We start from the raw sequence: 24,596 nt of genomic DNA, 5'->3' as shown, positions 1-24,596 counted from the left end.
AGTATAAACCATGGGCATTAGAATAATTTCATATACATCGCATCATCCAGGTGGGGCTGCACATTGGTGGTGGTGGAGGGGAGTCCCCATTACCTGTAAAGCACTTTGAGTGGAGTGTCCAGAAAAGCGCTTTGTAAGTGTAAGAAATTATTATTATTATTATTATTATTATTATTATTATTATTATTGTTGTTGTTGTTGTTACTATTTTACTGATGGCTTTATCCATGATGAAACTCAAGTTTTAAAACAATCAATGAATTGTAATAATGTATAACTCAGTGTGGTATAATTGTATAATTAGGTGACTATTTTTCTATCACATAACAATGACCAAACAAAAAATGTATATATTTCAGTATCGCACATTCAAATAATAATACAGTGTGTATAAATAACAAGCAAGCAGTTTGTCTTTTGTCCACTGGAAGCCTATTGATAAATAATTACAAATGTTTTTATATAATGATAATCTGGTTTTATAATTTTATATTTTTTTCACTCTAACAAGTGGGAAAAGAAGCATAGTCGTCTTGAAGGGTTAATACGTCATTCCTGGGGGTATTACACAGTTCAGCTTTTGTAGTGCATGTTTTGATTCCCCACTGGAAAAAAAAAACTCATTATAAAAAGAGATGGAATAGCTAACCTTATATGTTTCCATAAAAAATAACTTCTGAAAATTAAATTATTTTACTTATATTGTTTCTCCTTCTATCCTCGACATTACAGGTAATGGGGACTCCCCTCCACCACCACCACTGTGCAGCACCCACCTAGATAATAATTTGTTTCACTACAAATGTATGCTACGTTTATGAATATTGATCTCAGCTTTTACATGACAAAATCTAAACATACAAGCCACCTTCGTTATTTCATAGATTGAACATAATTTGGACCGATCGTACAGAATGTGCCTAAACAGTAATTCCATTATCTTCCAGCTGGGAGGGTTTGGGGTTTATCAATGGAACAAGGAAATACCGATACACTATGTACTTTCTCCATTCAATGAATGTGCTGTATTCCCGTACATTAGTTGCACGATGACTTATAACCTGTCTAGAAATATCATAATTGACTTCCCTTAATTTAGATAAAAAATGCAAAATAAAAACATAGTTCAGGTACGGATCTCCATGCTTTTGACAGAACAGGTACAGCGTCTCCTTTCGGTGCACTCCTATCGCCCCAATCAACTTTACGGTGACCGTAGATCTGCGATTAGTGACGCAGTTATTTTACGGTGGAAGACGAGCGTCCTTTTTTATAAACTACTGTTCTTATATTATTTTATGATACAGGAACCGTATAATCTGTTTTACGAAAATCACACACCGATATATATTGAAGTCACAACAACGATTAATGTTTTTTTTTCGTTAGGAAAACGATTTGCCAAGTTCATAGCAAAATAATTACACGTCTAATTACAGATTTTATTTTCAATGTAATACGCAGAGAGACATGAATCACGAGACCATCTATTATTAATATTTTTTCCAGAATGGGGTTCTTAATGGCATTGTTTAATTCTCATCTTTTCTCTATTATATGGTAACAAGACTCCCATTTAGCGTCAGAGTTTTTCGTTTGATTGACAAGGCCCATCCGGAAGATTACGCCTTCGTTCCTTGGTGGAAGTGACGTAGAGCTGTCAACATGTAAGATGGCGGCTCATCACAGGCAGAATGCTGCTGGGCGGAGAAAAGTGCAGGTAAAATCTGTTTTTTCATCGGATCTCAGTATGTGGAGTGAAGGGTACAGGTTTAATTTAGTACAGTGACCCTGGGTAAGGATGTGTAGAACATGCGAAACGAGATAAAAAGACGTTCGTATGAACAGTTGCATTGATGTGGCTGGAATAGGGCAGGTGGTGTTCACTTAGAGGATGAGTGTACTGTAGCTGCAACATTTAGAAACTGTACTGCATTGCAATGCTCGACTAATGGGGTTCAGCTTTATATTGAGCGTATGAGCCAGAAGGATCGCTGATCACCGCATAATCGATAAATCATTCAGGTCTCGTTTAAATCTGTGAGAAAAGGTAGATTTTGAAAGGCCCGGGTTCTTGGCGGTTCTATGCAACTAGCTGTTAATTCAATGGTTCTCACAGTACTAGTCGTTGAATCCGTGTTTAGATGTACAGTATTAATCGCGGAACACAGATCTGTTAAGATTTGTTGAATAGCGAAATATGGTTTATATGATACCGAAAGTTTTTTTTCTTTATATTTTTTGATGACCTTAACCTATTTAGATTAGGACAGTAATTTCGATCCAGGTGACACCAATTGAATTATTCCCAAATGGTAAATTTGTTACATATCGTGGTATGTTTCGTTAAAATACCTGTCTCTGTAGGTGATCTGTGATACGTATTTATACGTGTATGTGCAGTTATGAATATGAAAACAGTGTATATTATATTATACAGGTATTCACAGAAGGGTGGCATTAATTGAAGATGATGGTTTTAGGTTAATATTTCCCTGTCTTGCTCATTTTTGTTCTAATTGAATGCTTCATTAGTCGTTACTTCATTAGTACTGAAACCCTAATTGATGTATTTGTTTGATGTTTGAGTGAAGATTATTATCGGTCAATGTAAAGACACAAATGGGAAAGACAGGCACTCGTCTAAGATTAAATATTCTTAGCACTGTATAAACCCATTGGTTAAATTCCACCTTGAAACAGTACATCTAGATGACATGAATTCTGAAAGATGATTGCTTGCATAGAGCTGAGTTTTGAGTTTTTAGAAAGTCAACTAATTTCAGTGTTCAAAACAAGGTTTCTCTGGGACTAGGATTGGGAATTACTGTTTTTAGATCAGTAGGTCCTGCTGTATGATCCAAATGTACTTCGTTATTTCAGATTCCATAATGGAAAGGCATGTTTCTAGAGGCAGCATACTCCCCTGACTTTATCTCTTCAGAAATATTACTCACTACTAGTGTCTTTTGTGATACTGTCATTTATTTGCTTGAGTTTGACTTGATTGATGCAGGAGTTTATGTACAGATACTTAACAGTGACTAAAATATTTTGGTACTCATGTTAAGAAACACAATGTGAAACCGTAGTAAATACAGAAAAGTTGGTCTTTTAATGATTTAGTGTCTGGTACACATTTCATTATTAAATTGTCCTTTAGTTTTAATGAAACCAAGACATTAACAGATTTTTTTTTCTTGATTTTGGACATGGACTTGATTTAAATGACAATCGTAAGACTGATTAAAGTGCTTACTGTGGTAAAATGTAGCAATTCTCTTGCTTTAAAGTATTCAGATGTACTGTACATTTGTATGTGTTATACTCTACAAGTAAAGCTGCAATAGTCCAAATGTATCTTTTGTATATTAAAATGAGAGCATTAAAAGAAATGCACCAATCTATACATGTGTGTTTTTAGAAAACTCTGCTTTCTGTGTTCTTGACTGGTCGGATCAATCTCCTGACCTCAATGCACTGGAATGATTGTAGTTTAAATTCAAGAAAGCAGTTCACAAATATATACCAAAGGATCAAGTAATAGGTTTATTCCATGCTGAAAAAAAGAAGAAAGAGAACACAACGTTTCGGCCGTGGAGCCTTCTTCAGGTGTGAGCCTGAAGGTCCTTTACATACCAAAGGATGTAAAGGACCAAGAGCAATGCTGCCTGGGGGAATGGCCAAAATTCCATACCTGGAGGAAATGCCAGAACCCTCATGGCACAATACTAGGAGACCTATCTTTACAATCCATGCAGAGGGAGGATATATGAAAGATTTTTCGGTTTCTGAATTAATTTGACTGGTGTGTTTTCTGGTCGTCTGATAAATTTGACTTTGCTTTGTGCAATGCTATCAACACTGCAATGTAACATTTTTAGGATTTTTTTAAGCAAGACACATTATTCATTCCATAAATCTTTTTGTTCTGTGTTCTATCTCTTATTTGATTAGGTGAAAGAATAAAGCTGGAGGCCTCTGTAAATTGTTGCGATTGCAAACGCCTGATAAGAGACTGTTTATAGCACTTCTCACCATATCAATACATTTTATCTCTTGAAGCCCTACATTGCGTGTGCTGACCACTAAGCCATTAACTCATTTTTTTCCATGGCCAGGACATGTTGAGGTTTTACCATTTGTGAACTCTACACCTTCTTTACAAAACCCCAGTAATAACTGGAAGAAATCTGAAAGAGAAGGCGGTGAGTCTGGTTTCTGCGATACGTAATGTATCCCAGGATGTTGGAACCTGAACGTCCTTATCTGTCGAGATAAAGTTATCTGGTCATTAAGTGCAAAATGTTTTCATCAGGAAAAAAGAAGAGATGGGCCGTTGTTTGGTAGCAAGTGTGTATCATAACAGAAACTGGAGAATCATTTGACAAGGTGTACTAACAGTTGTTTTGGGTGTTTTATATTCATTTTTGCTCAGTATTTCAATTTGTAGGGGTATTTTTTCTTGAAAGAAAAATCAGCGCCCATTAATAAATGTACACTACACTTCATTGGATGTCTCTGCCTCAGACCATTATGGAGAAATGGGCTTCACTGCACAGGGCCTCTCTCCCCAAACTGATTAAGAGCTACAATGTCACAGACAGTTTGACAGGGAAGAAGTAATGGAAATGTAACTAAAACCTTTTAGAGCAAAGTAATAGCGTGAATGGACCCTGGAGCTCTGTTTTAAGAGTTTGGAAAAGAGAGCATATGAATTTATTATTAAATTGGCTCACAGATGCATGCACAGCATCCATGTATTGGAATAAGGTATTGGAAAAAATAGAAATTGTGAACATGAAGTCATATGCATTTGAGATGATGTTTTCAAATTGTATGCACCTGTCCTCATGAATATTAGACTTGCTTATCACACCTGTGCAAGTATTATTCAGTCATTCAGTTATTCAGTCATATTTTCGGATTCATGATCTTCTGCACCATTGAATCAAACAGATGAGCTTGACTGAGTTGTAAGGATAGTGATTTGTAGAGACGGTATTAGCATGAACTGTATTAATGATATAGCTTCTGCTGTTAATCCTGATTGGACAAATATATATGCGTTGATGAGGTGGATTTTGATGGTCACAGTTGTGACGGTAGGGAAATGAAGACGGACATAGTGAACAAACTCTTCCAAATTAGTTACCACCCAAAAAGATGTAATTACCATTTCATCCAGGTGTATTTAAAAACAAAGTTGCAAGTAATAAGAAAGCAACAGGTTGATATACTGTACTGCTCATTGCCACCTTCTTCAAGGCAGCAGTCTAAGCACCTTGTAGACTTATCTCCACAGATCACAGAAACTAAAGAAGAGCATTACACTAGGTTTGTGGTGTAAGTGAGCCAGTATGTGGCGGTCTTTCCTCTGGACACTTTTCCCTATACCAGTATGAATAGTATGTTGACCAGGGACACTGAGCAGTAGGAGATACCATTGTCTAGAATGGTTCTTTTTAAAACATGTTCTAATTTTTATTCTTAATTCACTCACTGTAATTTCCCTCTTAATTCTGCTGGTGAAGTAATTTCTTAATTGGAGTTCTACCGATGATGAGGCATGTTGATATAGACGATAGTCAACACACAGACGTGAAAGAATGATTGTTCAGATTGATAATACTTTTTCTAATTAAGTCCTTATGGCTTTTTGGCAGGTTTCCTATGTAATAAGAGATGAGGTGGAGAAATACAATCGCAATGGGGTAAATGCTCTACAGTTGGACCCGGCTCTGAATCGGCTATTCACGGCAGGAAGGGACTCCATCATTAGGATATGGAGTGTCAACCAGCACAAAGTAAGTGGTCATTCATTGAAAAAAATATTGAGGAGAAGCCATAGCCTTTGGATTTTGAAAATACTGTAAAGTGGGCCTTAATTACCCCCTTTTAAGCACAGTCTGTCTTGTCTCTTATTGTTATTGCCATTTCCATGTGTGTAGCAGTACTACAGTTTAATAAGAAGTTGACTTATGAATACAGAATTATGTAAACTGTATTTTGAGTATCTTATGTTTTGTAATTCCTAGAAGCCAAATGCAGATTCTTATTTACTGGCAACTTCGTTATCCTTGCTTTGATAAGGAAAATGTGGTTTAACCTGGATGACATAGATTATTACAGGTGTGATCTATGTCATCTAATCATCTCATTTTAAAAGAAATTCAAGGATCCTTTTACTGGTGTGTTAATGTAAAATGTGTCCAAACACATTTTTCTTGTTTAAATTGCAGCAAGATCCCTACATAGCATCCATGGAGCATCATACAGATTGGGTGAATGACATTGTGTTGTGTTGCAATGGAAAAACCTGTGAGTATTTTATTCACTGTTGAATATTTTAAATTGTGCTAGTTTTTCCTCATATCAATTTATTTCCATCAAGTTGTATATTATTGAATTATGAACTGAGGTTAATCAAAGCATGAATTCCTCTTACAAATTTTCTAGTTAAATACTAAGATAAACATAAGAAATGTGCAATAATGTTTTTATTATTTTAGTAATATCAGCTTCTTCGGACACCACAGTGAAAGTCTGGAATGCACATAAAGGCTTTTGCATGTCTACGTTGCGGACTCACAAGGTAAAGTCAACATAACTCGCATTTGAAATAAGGAATTGTGATCTAAATGACCTAAATGTGAAGAACACTGTTGTAACAGGCTCGAGAAAAAATGATTACACAAGCATGTGCCAGAAACAAATAGCGCAAAAGTGCTCTTTATTGCTCACAAAGAAAGGAAAAAAAGAAAACTTTCTGCGGCTTTTCTCCAAACAAGCTGCTGCACTTTATCTCATTAGTTCGGGCGGGGAGCTGCGTCAGCATGCGTAGGCTGCAAAGGAACAAGTAATAGGTTTATTCCATGCTGAAAAAAGTAAAAAAGAAAACGCAACGTTTTGGCTGTGGAGCCTTCTTCAGGTGTGAGGAACCTGAAGAAGGCTCCACGGCCGAAACGTTGCGTTTTCTTTCTTCTCTTTTTAGCATGGAATAAACCTATTACTTGTTCCTTTATCTCATTAGTCTTACAGCACTCAAGCTCGTTGGGGATTCTCCTGCAGTCATCATGTTCTAGCTATCAAGGCTCCCACTAGTGTGCCTTTTGATTCCAGCTCTATCCTCATACCTATTAAGGAGAGCCCTAAGTTTTTATAGGGATGACTAGTTGCTGCTGCAGGCAGCAGCTGTGCTTTCCCAGGCGAGCAGAAGCTTACTTGTAAGAAGCATATAGATACATTTTGCAAACCGTTATCAGTTGAGCCAGATCTGTTCCTGTTACTTCCATCTGCCATTTGGAAGTGATCTTTGCAGTTGCAAATTCAATTTCATGATGCTTATAATAAACTTTATTTTTTAATTAGGGCAGATATATTGCTATACATTGTGTCTTTAGAATACATTATGAAAAAAGAAAAAGAAATGTCTACCTCAGATATAGATGTGCATTTCCACAGCACCTGGTTTGAAATATACTCAGACAGTTCTTGATGTATAATTCTCAGAAATGCATTTTTCAACATGGCTGAATGCTTATATTCTGCATTGTGTAGCTCCGTACTGTTCACAGAACAGTACATTAAAATATATGCTTGTAATATAATGCTTGTACATTAAAATATATGCTTGTATCATTTATCAGAAAATTACTTAATTCTTAATGGTTTTGCTAGATGGGCCAAATGGCCTTCTGTCGTTTGCAAACTTTCTTTTGTTCTTGTATACTTTTTATATTATTTTTTTTGTGTAGGACTACGTAAAAGCTTTAGCATATGCAAAAGACAAGGAATTGGTGGCATCTGCAGGACTGGATAGACAGATTTTCCTTTGGGATGTAAATACATTAACAGCACTGACTGCCTCAAACAACACAGTTACAAGTAAGTATGCCATAAGAAACGTACTGTATGTTCTGCAAACTTTAGTATGTTATAGAAAAGTGTGGCAGTAGTTGATAAGAAACACCTACTTCAGTTTTTAAACCTTTTGAATACTTAGCACAGTATCTGATTCTAATTCTGATTTGTTTAAGTTACATGAAATTAAAATTCAGTTACAGATAAGTGAGATATTGTTATTTTCACACATGGAAGAACAATATACCCTAGCTTTTACAGCAGTGCAAAGGTTGCATGATCTCCTTTGCAAAATCACAGACTATAGATATGGGTTAATTTTATCTCCATTTTAAAATCCTTTTCTTATGTGGTATTATGTATTTTTACCTAGTGGTTGGTGGTAAGTGCTGCTGTCTTATACAGTAGCTCTTAGATCCATTCTGAGGAACCTTCTGTGTACAGTTTGCATGTTCCTTTCATGTCTGTGTGGGTATTCTTCAGGTGCTAGGTTACATTGTTCCTATACTGGAACAGGTAACGGGTTTATTCCAAGTTAAAAAGAAATTAAACACAACGTTTCGGCTATGGAGCTTTCTTCAGGTGTGAGAAAGACGGGGTAGACTGCAAAAATTAAATAGCATAGGATAACAAAATCTGGAAAAGTGGAGGAGAGGGGAGAGGCCACTCAGGAAGTGCAAAGTGGAGAAAGGTGTGAAGTCAAAACCTGCATGAGAATAGAGAAGATTACTCGAAAATAAGTCGGTCATTGAGCGAAGGGGGAAGGTGTGAACCTAGTTTCAGGATGAGTTGCGTTTCTGTTGTTTTCCTGCTATGGGAGTTGAGAAACCCTTCTTTAAGAACAGAGACAGAGAGGTCAGTGTGATCATGGCCATCTGAGGTGAAATGAGAAACTATGGGCTTGGAGAAATCTTTAATTTTCACAGCCCTAACATGTTCTCTGAAGTGGTCTCCTAGTCTCTATTGTCCCTCCTTGTCCCTGTATTGTACTGTATGTGTGTGTATCCTGTGATGGACAGGTGTCCCATCTAGTGTCTGGTCTCGCCTTATACCCTACACTGTGATAGGCTCCACATTGCCATACCTCTCAGCAGGAATAGGTGGCTTTGTTTTACATTGTTTTAAAATGAATCAGTGGATACTGCAGATTTCTTTGGAATATATTGATTGGAAAAACTCAGAAGGCATATTAACAGTATCATTCGATCCCATTTTTCACTGTCAGTGCCTTGTTTATCAGTCTTCAAAAGCTTCAGTGTCAGAAAATAATTGTATTGTTCCTCTTTTCTGTTCTGAAACAGCTTCCTCCTTGAGTGGGAACAAGGACTCAATCTACAGTCTTGCCATGAATCAGATGGGAACAGTAATTGTTTCTGGGTCCACTGAAAAGGTTTATTTTGTTTTTGTTTTTTTGCCCACTAGAGTACAAAATTAATTGGTCCACATCTGCAATACTGACTTCAAAGTTTGCCATAGAGAAATTAAATGGGGCCTGTCTCTGATGGTGAAACACTGCAATCACAATAAGCTTTAACTGTAACATTAAACTGGTACTGTAGTTGCTGACTTGGAACCCATGTATATGTCTTCAAACTCAACTTTATGTAATAAAAATGAATGTTCTTCCTCAGCTGTATTTTAAAGATTTATTTCTTTATCCTGTTAGGCTATCGGGGTAGAGGGTATAATAACATTTATAAATGTATATAGAAAGGAAAGTCACCAGACATTAAATTTGTATTTTTACAGTGTGTGACTTAAGTAACTCTGTATTTGCTAGAAAGTCTCACAAAGTCACAGAAAAGGTGGCATTCCCACTTTTCTGTGTTTCATAGTAAATTCAAGTAATTCCCTTTTCTCTTTTTCAAAGGTTGGTTCATTAGATAAGCTGGAATGTGTTTAGTCTTGATTTAGAGTTTAACTATGCATGCTTAGATCTGATGCCTTTTTCGTAAAAGGAAGATGATGCCTAGCACTGCTAGATGTCTTACTCTGTACAGTATGTTTGTCTTGGCTTGTTTAGTATTTTCTGAAAACGTGTTTGTTTTGACAGTTGTGAATGAATTGAATTAAATGATCAAATGTCACCTTAGGTATGCACTGTGTGCAATTCATTGTTCAGAAAATATTTGGAGAAATCATTTAGCATCTTGTATTGTGTTAATCTGTCTGCTGTTTACTTTATTCTCTAATAGGTGCTGAGAGTCTGGGACCCTCGGACCTGTGCGAAACTAATGAAACTGAAAGGACACACAGACAATGTGAAATCATTACTATTAAACAGAGATGGAACACAGGTAACAAAGAAACTACATCTACATGTACAGTCACATCTATTATTCTAGAGTACTATGTTTTCCAAGTGGTTTGGTGGTTGGTGAAGAAACTTGGTCATCTAAGGTTTTGGCAGCCTCATTAATAAAGGTTAATAAAATGTTTGTGTTAATAATAGACTAGGTTCTTTTAAATAGAACCTATTAAATCAGACTGATTTAATGAAGTCTTTATCTGCCTGTGTTTTGTAGCATGTGTATTATTTATTCTGATTTGAAGAATAAAGAAATGAAAGAAATGAAGAAATGAAAATAAATTAAACCGCTTAGGTCATGTGGCTTGTCAGAGGTCATGCAAATCCTGAAACATAGGTAATTTTACAAATTGCCATGCTTGAAACATAAATATCACTTTATCATTTGAGTTGAAGGACAACATCAGTAAAGACATGGTTTTGTTCTCAAGTCACATTGTAGATTAAGATGCTGAAAATTATCACCTGACGGAACATTTAAACCTGTTTGATGTTTTAAGGAAATTTCTGAAAAGTGATTTGCCAGCTCCACTATGGTTCACTGTGCTGCAAGAGGTGCTTTCTTTCAGATGAGCCATTAAGCCAAGTTTCTGACTGTTAAAGATTCCCAGGCTCACTTTGCAAGAGTAAGGGTCATTAACCCCTGAGACCTGGCTGAATTCTGCTTTGTGCTAACACAATCTGGTTTACATAAATGTCCTTCGTCATCCAATCAGTAAAATAATTTCTCACTTCTCCTGCTTCTCACATTTAGCTCCTGGCGCTAAATGTGTGCCATACATCAGAAAGATGGCTGCTGCATTGCAGTGATGGATTGAAATGCATCCCATCCTATTTGCAGGACTCTTTATGATCCTTTTGGCTAAATCTGCAGGGAAATAATTCAGTTTTATTAATATTGTACATTAATGATTTTCACAAAATCGTTGTGCTTTTCTAAGAACTCCAAATAAAAAGTAGAAAGAATAAATTTTACAGATATCATCACAACCACTCGTGATATGCAGTTGATAACATTGTTTCTGAAAAGCACACAAGTTTCTGCAAAAGATGTGAAGGTATGGCTCCATATGAGCAAGTGACAGTTTCTGGATCAATAACTTTATCAAAAAACACAATTCCTGCACTGAAATGACAGTGAATGAGCCTCCATATATTTTTGGACTAGCAGTAGGCATTGATTGAAAATTGAATTTCTCTCTGGAACAGTGTTTATCTGGCAGCTCTGATGGGACAATCCGCCTGTGGTCCTTGGGTCAGCAGAGGTGTATAGCCACGTACCGAGTACATGATGAAGGAGTCTGGGCTCTCCAGGTTAATGAAGCCTTCACCCACGTTTACTCCGGGGGACGGGACAGAAAAATCTACTGTACAGATCTCCGGAGTCCCGACATCAGGGTTCTCATCTGTGAGGAAAAAGCCCCAGTTCTGAAGGTGAGGAGTGCTACCTTCGTTTAAACTGTAAGCCATATCAGGCTATGCAGTCCTGAAGAAATGTGTTATAGTTTTTTTTGGAAAGTTATGTAGAACAAATGTGTTTAACAAGTCTCTCCAGCACATCACTTAAAGTATCAAGTAATAGGTTTATTCCATGCTGAAAAAAAGAAGAAAGAGAACACAACGTTTCGGCCGTGGAGCCTTCTTCAGGTGTGAGAGAGACAGGGCAGTAGGCAAAGGTAAAGTAGCGGGAGAACAAAGGTTGGGAGGGAGGAGGAGTGAGAGGCGGGAGCAGGGGACAGAAAGAGAGGCCAATCAAGAGGTGTGAAGTCAGAATGGGTGCAGAGAGGTGTGAAATGAAACTTCAAATGAATGGAGAAAATTTAAAAGAACAGTAATCTGTCGTTAAGGGAAGGGAATGTGTGATCCTAACTGCAGAATAATTTTAGTTTCGGTGGTCTTTCTGATTTATGAGTTCGGAAACCCGTCTTTGAGAACACAGACGGAGAGATTAGTGTGGTCGTGGCCGTCAGAGGTGAAATGAGAAACAATGGGCTTGGAGAGATCTTTAATCTTCACAGCCCTGACGTGTTCTCTGAAGCGGTCTCCGAGTCTCCTTCCTGTTTCTCCAATGTAGATGGCTGGGCATTTACTGCAAGAGATACATTAAATAAGGTTGCTGGAGATACAAGATGCTGTCTGGGTGATCTGGAATTGTCCTGAGGGGCCTTGAATGAGTGTGGTGGTGGCTGTGTACTTGCAGGTGATACAGCGAGCTCTGTTGCAAGGGAAAGTGCCTGGTGTGGATGGTTGTTGAGGGCGGTCAAGGGAGCTGTGAACAAGGAGGTTACGCAGATTAGGTGGTCGGCGATATGAGATGATAGGGCGATCAGAAAAGAGGGCCCCAATGGAGGGATCATCTTGTAGGATGGAAAAGTTCTGGTTAATGGTCCTGGGGATAGGAAGTGTGTTAGGGTGTTAACCTTCACTTAAAGTATTGCACTAAATGCAGCACAGTCATACATACACACTGTATTTAGTTTTATTTTGTTTCCCCTCATTGCAAATCTTGCAGTCCAACATTATGAAAATGTATGAGAAGAAAACACCAGCCCCCATAGTTCACAACAGGAACAGCATGTGCGTAGTCTTTTCTTTATTATTTATTCCTTTAATTGTGTTTAGATGGAACTGGACAGATCAGCAGATCCTCCTCCAGCTATCTGGGTGTCCACCACTAAATCCTCAGTGAACAAATGGGTATGTACAACAAGTAAAGAAGGATTTATTCTGGGTGTGAAAAGCAAAATCACCACCTGCCTACATGGTTTAGAGATCTGAAGATTGCAGTGGCATTTATGGAAGTCTTAGCTTATCGTCACTTTCCTTACTGTCCTGCGTGTCAGTTAATTTAGAAATGTTTTCAGTAATCTGGAGAATTATTTTAAATAAAATGTATCTAAAGATTTTTTTATTTTATGACTTAGCTACTCTAGCTACATTCAGGAGCAGAGCAGAAATGCCGTATGTAATTTTATTAACAAAAGATCTTGCATCTGGTAGGAATGTAAAATGACTTGCAGAACCTGGTTGTGCAATATTCCTGATTCCTAACCTTTTTGTTGATGCCTAATGGGATAATGGGTTTAATGATGAAAAATATAGCCCCATTACTTAAATATGATTCTGTTTTGTGTCATAAATTTGTATCATAATGGAATTTCATTTTTATCAGTGTTGGTTTACTTTATTTTTATTGCAGTCCCTAAAGGGTATCCACAATTTCAGAGCATCTGGTGATTATGACAATGACTGTAGCACTCCCTTGACACCTCTTTGCACACAACCAGAACAGGTCATCAAAGGTAAAGGCTTTTAATTAGTTGTGGAAAAGAAAAATGTTGTACAGTATGTGCACCTCATTTATTCTCAAGTGGTGTCAAACAACAACAACATTAAAAAAGTATTGCTTAAGCCTTTGGAAGAGGCACCTGAGCTTTGATTTTCATATTTTTAGGGACATGCAGTGATGGATGCACTTGGCAGTATTATCCCAGCAGCTGTTTTTTTTGCCTAATTAGCTATGCGGTAGCAGACAGTTCATTTCTAGGAACTCCCTTTGAATTCCCATTGGATTCAATCAATGGGAAGTCTGATTATGGCAAAGCCCTCTTAAGGTAGCATCTCTGGCTTTCACATCAATGACTTAAGCTGATTGCATAAAAAGTCATGCTTTTATCATTTCATTTTAGTTTGAATACTTAAGATTATGCTAGTACAGTTGTTTCTTTCTGCATAAACTGTGGTATGATCACAGTCAGATAGAAAAGAGATTGGAGTTGGGAGCTGTGCCAGTATGTGAGCTGCAAAATTATAGTTAATTTCATGCAGAAAAGAAAAGGAAGAGTTTTCAATTAATATCACTTGTTCCTCTTGCATGCACATCACGTCCGTGTATTACCTTCATTTTAGACTTAAATTAAAAGCTTTGATTTTATTTATTTTTTGTTTTATTGAACACAATTTCAGAGTAGTCTCTCCTTGTTATGATCAATGATAAAATTAAGAATTGTATGTTACAAGTTAGGAAGCAATCAAGAAATTTCTAAATCCGTTAATGTAGTAGTCAGTTTATTACAATAGAAAACATTGCTGTATAAGATGTTTTAGAAGCAGGGGTACAACACATACTTATGTAAGCTGAATATGGATGCTAACCTTGAGCATACTTGTGGGAATTCAAAACAATAAACTCATTACAAAACAAGCCAAAAATAACAAAATCCTAAAAGCATTTGCCTTTCAAGTTCCTTTCATTATGAACATAATTATGGTGTATTGTGATGCTTAGATCCATTTTTGTAACAGTAAAGGGATAAAAAGTAAATGAACACACTAGAAATGCTTTCATAATCAGGTGATATGCAGTATGCTTTCACATTAATTAACTCTAAAAATGCTAGAAATAAGGGTTAAGATTTGTTCTGCAATATTCTTTTAATTCCTTGCTTGTGTGATACCCCAAAACAAGTTTTATTTTGTCCTCTAGGGGGAGCTAGCATAATTCAGTGCCACATACTGAATGATAAGAGACACATACTTACCAAAGACACAAACAACAATGTGGCTTACTGGGATGTACTGAAGGTGAGTAGTGTACCTTCATCGTATTTAAATATAGGATTTCTAAAGCACTTTTTGACTAATTGCTATTTTGCACTTTTTTTCCCAGGCATGTAAAGTGGAAGACCTCGGGAAGGTAGAATTTGATGAAGAAATCAAAAAGAGATTCAAGATGGTATACGTGCCAAACTGGTTCTCTGTAGATTTGAAAACTGGGGTAAGATTGGTAAACGTAGTTTTGTTAAAGTAGGAGGTCCCCTAACTTACTATATTCTAAATTAGGCATTCAGTACAGTGGAGATACTTTGTTGTTCCACCTACTTAATACTAATACTAATAACGTATCACTTAGCATACAGTACAGTGCCCTGCAAAAGTATCTTTACCCATTCTTTAATGTCACATCTTGTGACACAATCAGAAAATGATGCATACCACTGTTTTTTTAATCTTGGTAATTAAAAAAAACTCAATGTTCTAACTGAAGACTAAGGTTAAGATAGGTTACAGTAAATTATAACAAAGACTAAAGAGAAAAACTGAAATGTGTTGATTGCAGAAGTATTTAGACCTATGAATTCAGTGCTGGGTTAAAGAACCTTTGGCAGCAATTATAGCAGCAAGTCTTTTTGCTTCAGGTCTCTTTCAGGGTGCTTGGGGATCTTATAGACAACACTGTTCATGTCTTTCCACATCTGATCGAATGAATTTACGAGAGCACTTTGGCTGGGCTACTCAAAGACACTCACTGTCTTAATCTCAAGCCAGTCCGGTGTAGCTTTGACTTTGTGCTTTTTTTCATTATCCTGCAGAAAAGTGTATTTTTGTCACATTTGCCAGTACCAATCTGTGTTCCTGTGTCTTGACAAGATTCCTAGTCCCAACTGATGAGATACAGAACTGTGATATAAAGCTGAAACCATCATGCATTACAGTGGGAAGGTGCTGACTAAGTGATGCACTATGGTGGATTTGCTTCAGACCCTTTGCATTTAAGCCAAAATTTCAGTTTTCTCTTGCCTGATCACAAAACATTAAGTCATGTTTGCAGCATCTGAAGGTTTTCAGATGTTTTTCTTTCAGTTCCATTCAAGCCCCCCATTGTGCAGTGATCTGAATATTTGTAACCCAAGGACATTTTCTTCCTTTCCAATTTAGTCATTGCCCATCTGAATAATATAGGACAGCCTGACCTAGGTAGTGTTTGGGTATATTGCAGTATTTAATGATCAACTTCACCATTTTCAGAGATGATAATGGGCTTTGAAGGGTTTTTATACCCTTCTTCCTTTTCTGTGCCTTCAAACTTTGACTCTGGGTTGTTTTTGAAGATGTTACTTTCGCGAAAATATTTTTTTGCACCTAAGTCAATTTAGGCATGCCACAGCAAAGGGCTTCAATACTTATGCAATCATGTCTTTTCCATTTTCTTCAATATTATCAATGTATGTTTTGTTTTTTTGTTCGCTTTGAATGTGGAGTACTGGATGTGGATATAACAAATATCAATTGTTACTTCCAATTGTTGTGACTGCGAACTGTAAAGGAACAAGTAGTGACAATTATGCAAGAGTCTGAAAAACATTTTGCAAGGCACCTTATATTGCAGTTTAAGATAAAGAAACTGGTGTAGGTGTTTTTAACACAATGGTGAAGATATCTGTTTTAGATTCAAATCATTTTTATTATGTTTTTGAGACTGCGTTGTTCATATTACGATAGGGAAGTCCCAGAGTTGTGTTTTGGGTTCTGTAAAATTGCTGGAAGTCTATGTCCTGCCTTGTTTTCTTTGTACATAGAGTGAGTGGTGTGTGAGTGAGTGCTGAATTGCTATTGCATTGCATAGTAAAAGGGGGTTGTACTGAGTGTGTGCTGCAGACATGTCCCTTAATTAGCAGAAATGTACAGCATAATGGATTTCATGAGTCAGATAAAAATTATGCTGTAGGTAATAGAAATATCAGTTCTCAAAATAGTTTGTTCGTTATTCTCCAATATTTTGGACTTTATTTTTGGAGGGATTTTACTTCATTAAAGAACTTCAGGAAAGAAGAAACAGTGCTTATTGAAACTCCACAAGATTGTGATTTTATTGATTCCCCCCCCCCAGATGTTGACAATCACTTTGGATGAGAGTGACTGTTTTGCTGCCTGGGTCTCTGCCAAGGATGCTGGATTCAGTAGTCCCGATGGATCTGACCCAAAACGTAAGTGGAGCTGTAAAGTACATCTTTCTAGCATTATGTTCTATATCGTAAAGTGAATGTAACTGTTAAGAAATTAACTAGACAGACTGATCAATGAATATTCTAATTTGCTGCAGCCAGCACATGTGAAATTATGGTACATCTCTGAAACTATTACATGCATAATGAAAGGCATCACTCCAAGGAAATTTGGATTGATGATGAAGTAAAAATAAAACCTGATATGCCTGGCCAGCTCTTGGTCAAGGAGTAGAGCAGTGTTTATTGGGTACAGCATCTACTGAATGTTAAAGAGAAGTGTGTTTCATCTTTCATCTTGCTAGCATTTGGGCATATTAAATGTTAATATATTACTATGTAAACAGGTTTTGATTCAGACAGGTACTGGGGTACCATATTCAAGTCAACATGAGCACATGGAAGGTTTGCTGATAACTAGTGTAACATCTTGTGTCCTGATGCACAAAGTGAGGGTCTGTTTATAAGGCTTTGCTGTTGGAAAAAATACGTGCTCCTTCTCTCCTTTTGTTCAGCATCTCTCCTTACTGGGCTAGGATTGGCTCAAAGACTAAGACATGTTCGTCAGAAGAAGTTAAAAGAGTTGCATGATCATCAATTGACTCAAAGAAAAATTAAACTTATCATTTAGGAATCTTTAATGCACACTACTTAATGTTGACTTATAAACTTCTTAATGTTTCTCATCACTAATATCATTTGTTCCTTTCCATGCAAACATCACGCCAAAACATTGTTTTGTACTGCAAAATCTAGATTTCTCAAATTGAACCTTTAAAAAATGTATAAGATTGCCAAAGAATTGTTTCTGTATAGAAAATAAAAAATAATGAAAGGATTAAACAATTTAGAATAATAATAATAAATTGCTTACACTAAATTATTTGTTATTGACATTTATTATAAAAAGAGAGTATTATATAGAGTTTGAGGGCAGCATTGTGGTCCAGTGGTTAGCATTGCTGCCTCAAAGGATCCCTGGGTTCAGTTCTTGACCTGGGGTGCTGTCTGAATGGAGTTTTGTATGTTCCCCCTATAATTAATAATTGCTTACACTTATATAGCGCTTTTCTGGACACTCCACTCAAAGCTCTTTACAGGTAATGGGGACTCCCCTCCACCACCACCAATGTGCAGCATCCACCTGGATGATGCGACGCCATAGTGCGCCAAAACGCTCACCACACATCAGCTATCAGTGGGGAAGAGAGCAGAGTAATGAAGCCAATTTATAGAGGGGAATTGTTAGGAGGCCATGATTGATAAAGGCCGATGGGAAATTTGGTCAAGACGCCGGGGTACAGCCCTACTCTTTTCAAGAAACACCCTGGGATTTTTAATGACAACAGAGAGTCAGGACCTCGGTTTTTACGTCTCATCCGAATGACGGCGCCTGTTTACAGTATAGTGTCCCCGTCACTACACTGGGGCATTAGGACCCACATGAGCCGCAGGGTGAGCGCCCCCTGCTGGCCCCACTAACACCTCTTCCAGCAGCAACCTTAGTTTTTTCCAAGGAGGTCTACCATCCAGGTACTGACCAGGCTCACACCTGCTTAGCTTCTGTGGGTTGCCAGTTGTGAGTTGCAGGGTGATATGGCTGCCGGCCATAATGTAACTGAAACTTTAGTAAATTGTCTAAATTATGAGGATCAATCTTTCACTGACTGACACTTCATGAAGTTGGTGCTCTGATGTGCTCATTGCACACCAAATCAGAAATAGTATGGACAAAATATTTTTCAGCACGCCACGAGCTAGTTTGTACATAGTATATCCGAGGATCTTATCCAGCCATTTATTGAAAGAAGTCAGGGTACCAGCTTCAACAACATCACTGTGTAGCTTGGTCCATACTGCCACAACTGTTTGTTCAAGGACTGCCTTGTTCTTGGTTATTAATGCACTACCTTGTAGTTTTTACTTGTGTTTCAGGAATTATTTTCCATACATATTAACAGGAGGTTTGACCAAAGAATATATTGCTTGTTTTATTACCTTTTTACCTTTGTTTTATGTTCTGCTTTGAATTCCAAATGAAATTATATCCATTGTGAATGCATTGAAAGCCCTGTAAGGTTAATTTTCCTTTTTGTTGCCAGTAAATCTCGGTGGACTGCTTCTTCAAGCTTTGTTGGAGTACTGGCCAAGAACGCACATCAACCCAATGGATGAAGAGGAAAATGAAATTAACCATGGTAGGTATTTTGTGCTTGTGTAGCCTTCTATAGGTAAATCCTATGCTATGTGTGAAGTTCATCTTTGTTTTTGTTTCTTTCTTTCATGATTATTACATTTATTTTCTTGTGTTGTTGCCTTTTTTATATCTATATTTAATTCTTTTTTGAAAACCTTGTAGGTTATTGTACAATCATTAACATATGCCAAGTATTATTAGTATGACATAAAGTAAACCCAGTGTTCATGTAGGAAAACATAAAAAACAGATAAGATGGCTGAAAAAGCCAATTTAACAATCCCAGTTGTTTGTTTTAAATGTTAATTGTGAATTATTTTCCAGTTCTCATTTTTATGTAATACTCTACTGGATTCAGACATTGTCCTGTGTGTAATTTTCTTTCTTTTCTAGTTAACGGGGAACAGGAAAACAGGATACAGAAAGGAAATGGGTATTTTCAGGTTCCACCACACACTCCAGTCATTTTTGGGGAAGCAGGAGGAAGGACTCTTTTCAGGTAAGTGTCCTGTTAGTTCCACTTTCATTTTGGATTCTTTATCAGTGCTGCTAATAGTATCAGACATGCAGTATTCATAAAGTACTACTAACATTTGTTAAATACTGTTGGTTGTAATTACTGTATATTTGAGGTTTAATTATAAACATTTTTATTATCCCTTTAAAAGATTTTGCAGCATCAAAGAAACAATTCAAACATGTCATTTCCTTTTAAAGATGTCAAATGTGTTTCTCTAGCCTACAGTGATTGCCCGCAAACAGAGCTCTTTGTCATCTCTGTTATTTTCATTACAGGTTACTGTGTCGAGATTCAGGTGGTGAAACAGAGTCCATGCTGCTAAATGAGACTGTTCCACAATGGGTTATTGATATCACTGTGGATGTACGTAGAGCTGTACTCAATCTGTACATTAGATTCCTGAGAGGGATGGACTTTTTTCCATAAATGAGTTACTAGCGTGCTCACAAAAGTACCACTCTTGTTAATTTGAAGTGATGGAAAGTATTTGTAAACAAAGCAAAAGAAAGCCAAGTTGGTTGCATTTCTTGAACAACAGAGTGAAAGTTTGACAATCTCAGTTACTGTTATAACATCACTTAAGGCAGCTGTTAACATGAATCAGAGCACATACAAAAATGAACAAGTGTCATTTCACAGTGATGCTCATGTGGCAGGATTAGCTTTAGCTGGTGGTAAAAACAATGTGCGTAGCAGATGGTAGAATGCTAGCTAGTGGCCCATTGCTTACAACTAGCATTTTTTTTCTATTTTGCAGAAAAATATGCCTAAATTCAACAAAATCCCATTCTACCTCCAGCCTCACTCCTCTTCTGGTGCAAAGACTCTAAAGAAGTAAGTTTACTCATTTGTGATTGCATTAAACCACGACAGATGTTTACATCCTGTCATACACAAATTAAACTTGAATTATAAGCCATATCAGATTGTAGGATGGAGTTCCTGCACATTGCCAAGAGAGGTGTAATAAGCTAACCAAACTGAGAACAGATTATCTTGTAAAGTACTGCAGTAGGATAGATTACTTCTTTTGAAATTGGTAGCATAAAATTATCAATATTTGAGCATTTCAAATTCCATCCATATTTCCCTTTTGTTCATTTGTCCATAACTGGGTACTGTGAAGCAAATGAATTGTTTATGTGTTGTATAAACTGGGAAGAATGAGTCAGAAAAGGGCAGTATGGTGGCACAGTGAGTAGCATTGCTGCCTTGGATTGCTGGGGTCCTGGATTCATTTCTGGACCTGGGGTACTATCTGTATGGAGTTTAGTTCACGTGGGTTTTCTCCCCCAGTCCAGAGACATAGGGGTATGTTAACTGGCTTCTGGTAAAATTGGCCTTGGTGTGTATGTATGCCCCATGATTGACAGATGTCCCATCCAAATTGGCCTTGGTTTGTATGAATGCTCCATGATTCTGAGATGTCCCATCCAGGGTATAACCCACCTTGTGCCCGTTGCTTGCTGGGACAGGCTTCGGCTTCTCTCATGAATTGGATCAAGCGGTAAGAAAATGGATAGATGGATGAGTTAGAAGAAGAGCATCATTTGTTATGCCAATGCTTTTTTTTTAGGGATCGGCTCTCTGCCAGTGACATGCTGCAGGTGAGAAAAGTCATGGAGCACGTGTACGAGAAGATTATAAACCTAGACAATGAGTCGCAGACCACCAGCTCCTCCAACAATGAGAAGCCAGGAGAGCAGGAGAAAGAGGAAGATATAGCTGTGCTGGCAGAGGAGAAGATTGAACTGCTCTGTCAGGATCAGGTGTGCCATCCCAAATACTCATCAGAGCAGCTCTTGCCTTAGAAAAACTTAACTGGAACTCTTGTCAGAAATTGGTGTGTGTCCCATCTCTAGTTAAGGATAACTGCCATTAGGATAATTGTACTTATTTCCCACCTTAATGGGGGAAAAAATAAAACTTTTTATAATGATTTTTCTGATCACCTGCATGTTGTTTTTTTAATTTTATGTATGTCTATTTTTATTATTCTTATTGAGTTCCACAAAATATAAAGAATTCTGGTCAAGGTTCACAAAAGCACTATGACCAAGCGTGGTTCACGTTTCTTTGTGTCATATAGTGTGGGAACATGTTCCCATGTTGTTGAATCCGATACCCTGTTTTCATTTAAGAAACTGCTGATGGATATTCTTGCATTAACTGCTAAACAGGATAGATGGCATTCTCTGGTTTTTTAACATTTCTTCCGTTATAACTACCTGAGCACTGATTGTTAACTAGATTCTTGATTAGAATACAACTCTAAAGAGCTATATGGCAAACGTAGCTTAAAATGGTCATTTTGATAACATATTTAATTTGATATTTCCTCTATGTAAATAATGACATGGAAAAAATGTATAAATTGAGACTAAATAATGAATATTTTTTACTACAGGTTTTGGATCCAAATATGGACCTGCGAACAGTAAAGCATTTTATCTGGAAGAGTGGTGGTGACCTCACCCTCCATTACAGACAGAAATCTACGTGAACCAAAGGCATGGGAGTCTGAAAATCTGCCAGCCACCGCCAGACTGTACTTTAAATCACTGTACCAATCTCAAGAGTAGTACTGTAGAAGCCCCACTCGACCCTGTGTTAGATACTGTCTTTCAGTGATCAGGCCACACGACAATTTCTAATTATTGCAAGAAGCTGTTTCATAATGTAATATAGATAAACTATAGAATATACAATGAATCACTGTTGTCTGAATTACTTTGTCCATGAGAAAGAACACAATATGGTATGGGGTACATTATGCTGTGTACAGTGAATGGATTAAAAAAATAATTCCCAGGACATTATTATTACTACTTTTTATTTTTATTTTCTTTGCTTTCTAGTTGTACTTTTGGTTTGTACATATTTTGAGGGGGCATGCCCATTTTGGAACACACCACGTTGGTTGTTTGTGCACATCAGTGTTCTCTTTGTGATGTGTTGGGTAAATTGCACGCTTTTTGTGTTTTTTTTTCAGTACATTCCAGGAACATGCTTTGTTTCCAACAACGTTACCACCCTTTGTCTTTCCATACTAGTGAGAAGTCCAAATGAAGAATGTGGACATGCAAGCTACAGTATGAAACAATCATAAACGTTCAATCAAGTGTGAGTTAGTAAGGGTAATGACCTGACCTGGCATGTTTCATTTCATGGGCTTTTGATGCCTCATCGTTCTTCCTCGTAAGAAATGCATCGGAACAAATCCTTCGATTCTGCGAATATACAGCACTGAGATACATAAATACGTAGGGGTTTTAAGCATAAGCATCAATTTATACGTCAATCGGAATCCCATGGATTTAATTTCACCTCAATGTTTCATGCATAGAAGTTCCATTTTCTCTTATGCATATTCTAGGTGGGCTGCACTGCCTTTCATTAGTAGAGGGTATCTGTTTTTTTCCTTTTCTGTAAATTATGTGTATTTTAAAACTTATTTTATAGGTAAAGTGAAATACATGATTCCCTTTATTTTTAGGAAGCCAGTTTGGACTTGTTTTTATGTAGCAATTCTTTTCTGAATTCAGTAGATTTTCTCCTAAAAAAAAAACAGAAGTAAAGCTACAGCGCTATATTTATAGCCTTGTGGAGAACACCGTGTCAATGTCCATACAGTAGGATTTCTCATGTAGGAATAATACAGGGATGATGTCCTTGTTGTTACCCATGCCTGCCTGCAAAATATCAACTTAGCCGTTGATACATACAAAAAAACTAAGGGTTTGCAACAAATGTTATTTTGAAGAAAGTTGAGTATTTTCCAAATGAGACAGTGAAGCTCAGTCCAATTTTTTATATAGTACAATTTAAGCTGTGCTCCATGAATTTGACTTTTATTGGTGGTAATTTCACTGCACAGTGTAACAGATTATAGAAAATATATTTCAGCATAAAAAGGATAATATTTTCGTTTTGGCCAGTCCAAAAATAAAATTGAAAACAGATCTCTTAAGTATAGTTGTTGTACAAGCTGTATATGAAGTTAAAATCTATGGGGAATGTGTAAAGCTGCCATATTCATGACCCCTGTATTATTTATGCTCCCCGTGTTGATTGTAACTATGTATGTAGTATATTTTGGTTTAATATCTGCTAAATAAATTGACCAATATAAAATTCCAGGTTTGGATCATTTTGTAATATTTATACACCCCTCCCCTTTCCACTGCAGAAGAAAATTAGTTGTACATTGTCAGCTGATGTCTGTCAATTGTGCTGAAGTCATGTTATAACTAAACAGTAGTTTGCAAATTAGTTGTTAAAATGTCTGTGGATTACTGTATTACTCGTATAATTACAGGCAACCAAGTCTGTCTGCCATTTTATACATAATAAGCACGCTGGGGGGTTGTTTGCTTAACCTCTTACTGCTTAAGCCCTCCAGCGCTCCAGAGGTCAGTTCTGGGTCTGGGTCAGGTCTTGAATTCAAGGTAATTATGACATGAACCACACTTGTGTCAAAGCTCTTGCTTTCAATATATGTGGTGTCCCTCATTTACCCATGTTGTGTCATACAAATGACAAAGTTCAGGTGTCTGTGAAGCAGAAGTCTCTTTATTTCATATGCATATGGAAGTCCGGCTTGCAACCACCAGACTTAAAAATAAGTAGCTGAAGATTGTCCTTTATACCTTAAACAAACCAGTTACTATGAGACATTCTAAACAAGTGATAAGACAGCAACACTTGACAATTATATCTAAGTTGCAGACTAGACAACAGTTCTTTTCACATTCTGGGCGTACAGCCAGAAGCTTTACCAAATACAGTACATGCCCTTTATCTTACTGACCAAGGACAGGCAGAATCTTTATATATTTGGGTGGAAAGCCAACTTCAAGCCACTACTCTGCATAGTTTGCAAAAATACAAAAACAAAAAATGATATTATCTCACTTCCCAGGT

The 24,596-nt window shown here is 37.0% G+C and overlaps 1 protein-coding gene across 1 annotated transcript; it reads left to right on the top strand.

Moving 5' to 3' along the window:
* Positions 1 to 1,618: 1,618 nt before the first annotated feature.
* wdr48a (WD repeat domain 48a) lies at positions 1,619 to 23,810 on the top strand. The gene is made up of 19 exons (XM_069191223.1): positions 1,619 to 1,720; positions 5,667 to 5,807; positions 6,243 to 6,321; positions 6,513 to 6,595; positions 7,758 to 7,887; positions 9,165 to 9,253; positions 10,059 to 10,160; positions 11,381 to 11,605; positions 12,794 to 12,868; positions 13,371 to 13,473; positions 14,658 to 14,755; positions 14,841 to 14,948; positions 16,842 to 16,938; positions 19,059 to 19,154; positions 19,547 to 19,652; positions 19,949 to 20,036; positions 20,431 to 20,507; positions 21,250 to 21,442; positions 22,081 to 23,810. Exons 1-19 carry the CDS (start codon positions 1,673 to 1,675, stop codon positions 22,174 to 22,176), a joined length of 2,034 nt encoding a protein of 677 aa, XP_069047324.1. The 5' UTR covers positions 1,619 to 1,672; the 3' UTR covers positions 22,177 to 23,810.
* The last annotated feature ends 786 nt before the right edge of the window (positions 23,811 to 24,596 follow it).

Source organism: Lepisosteus oculatus, chromosome 6 (genome assembly GCF_040954835.1).
Source record: "Lepisosteus oculatus isolate fLepOcu1 chromosome 6, fLepOcu1.hap2, whole genome shotgun sequence".
In the NCBI taxonomy this organism is placed as follows: domain Eukaryota; kingdom Metazoa; phylum Chordata; class Actinopteri; order Semionotiformes; family Lepisosteidae; genus Lepisosteus; species Lepisosteus oculatus.
The sequence above is the reverse complement of the archived record's forward strand: the minus strand, read 5'-3'. Positions and strand labels throughout refer to the sequence as shown.

Coding starts and splice junctions, on each gene's coding strand:
- wdr48a (XM_069191223.1), top strand. CDS start 1,673: ATGGCGGCTCATCACAGGCAGAATGCTGCTGGGCGGAGAAAAGTGCAG. Junction 14,949..16,841: donor CTGTAGATTTGAAAACTGGG/GTAAGATTGGTA, acceptor CCCCCCCCCCAG/ATGTTGACAATCACTTTGGA. Junction 19,155..19,546: donor GGAAAATGAAATTAACCATG/GTAGGTATTTTG, acceptor TTTCTTTTCTAG/TTAACGGGGAACAGGAAAAC.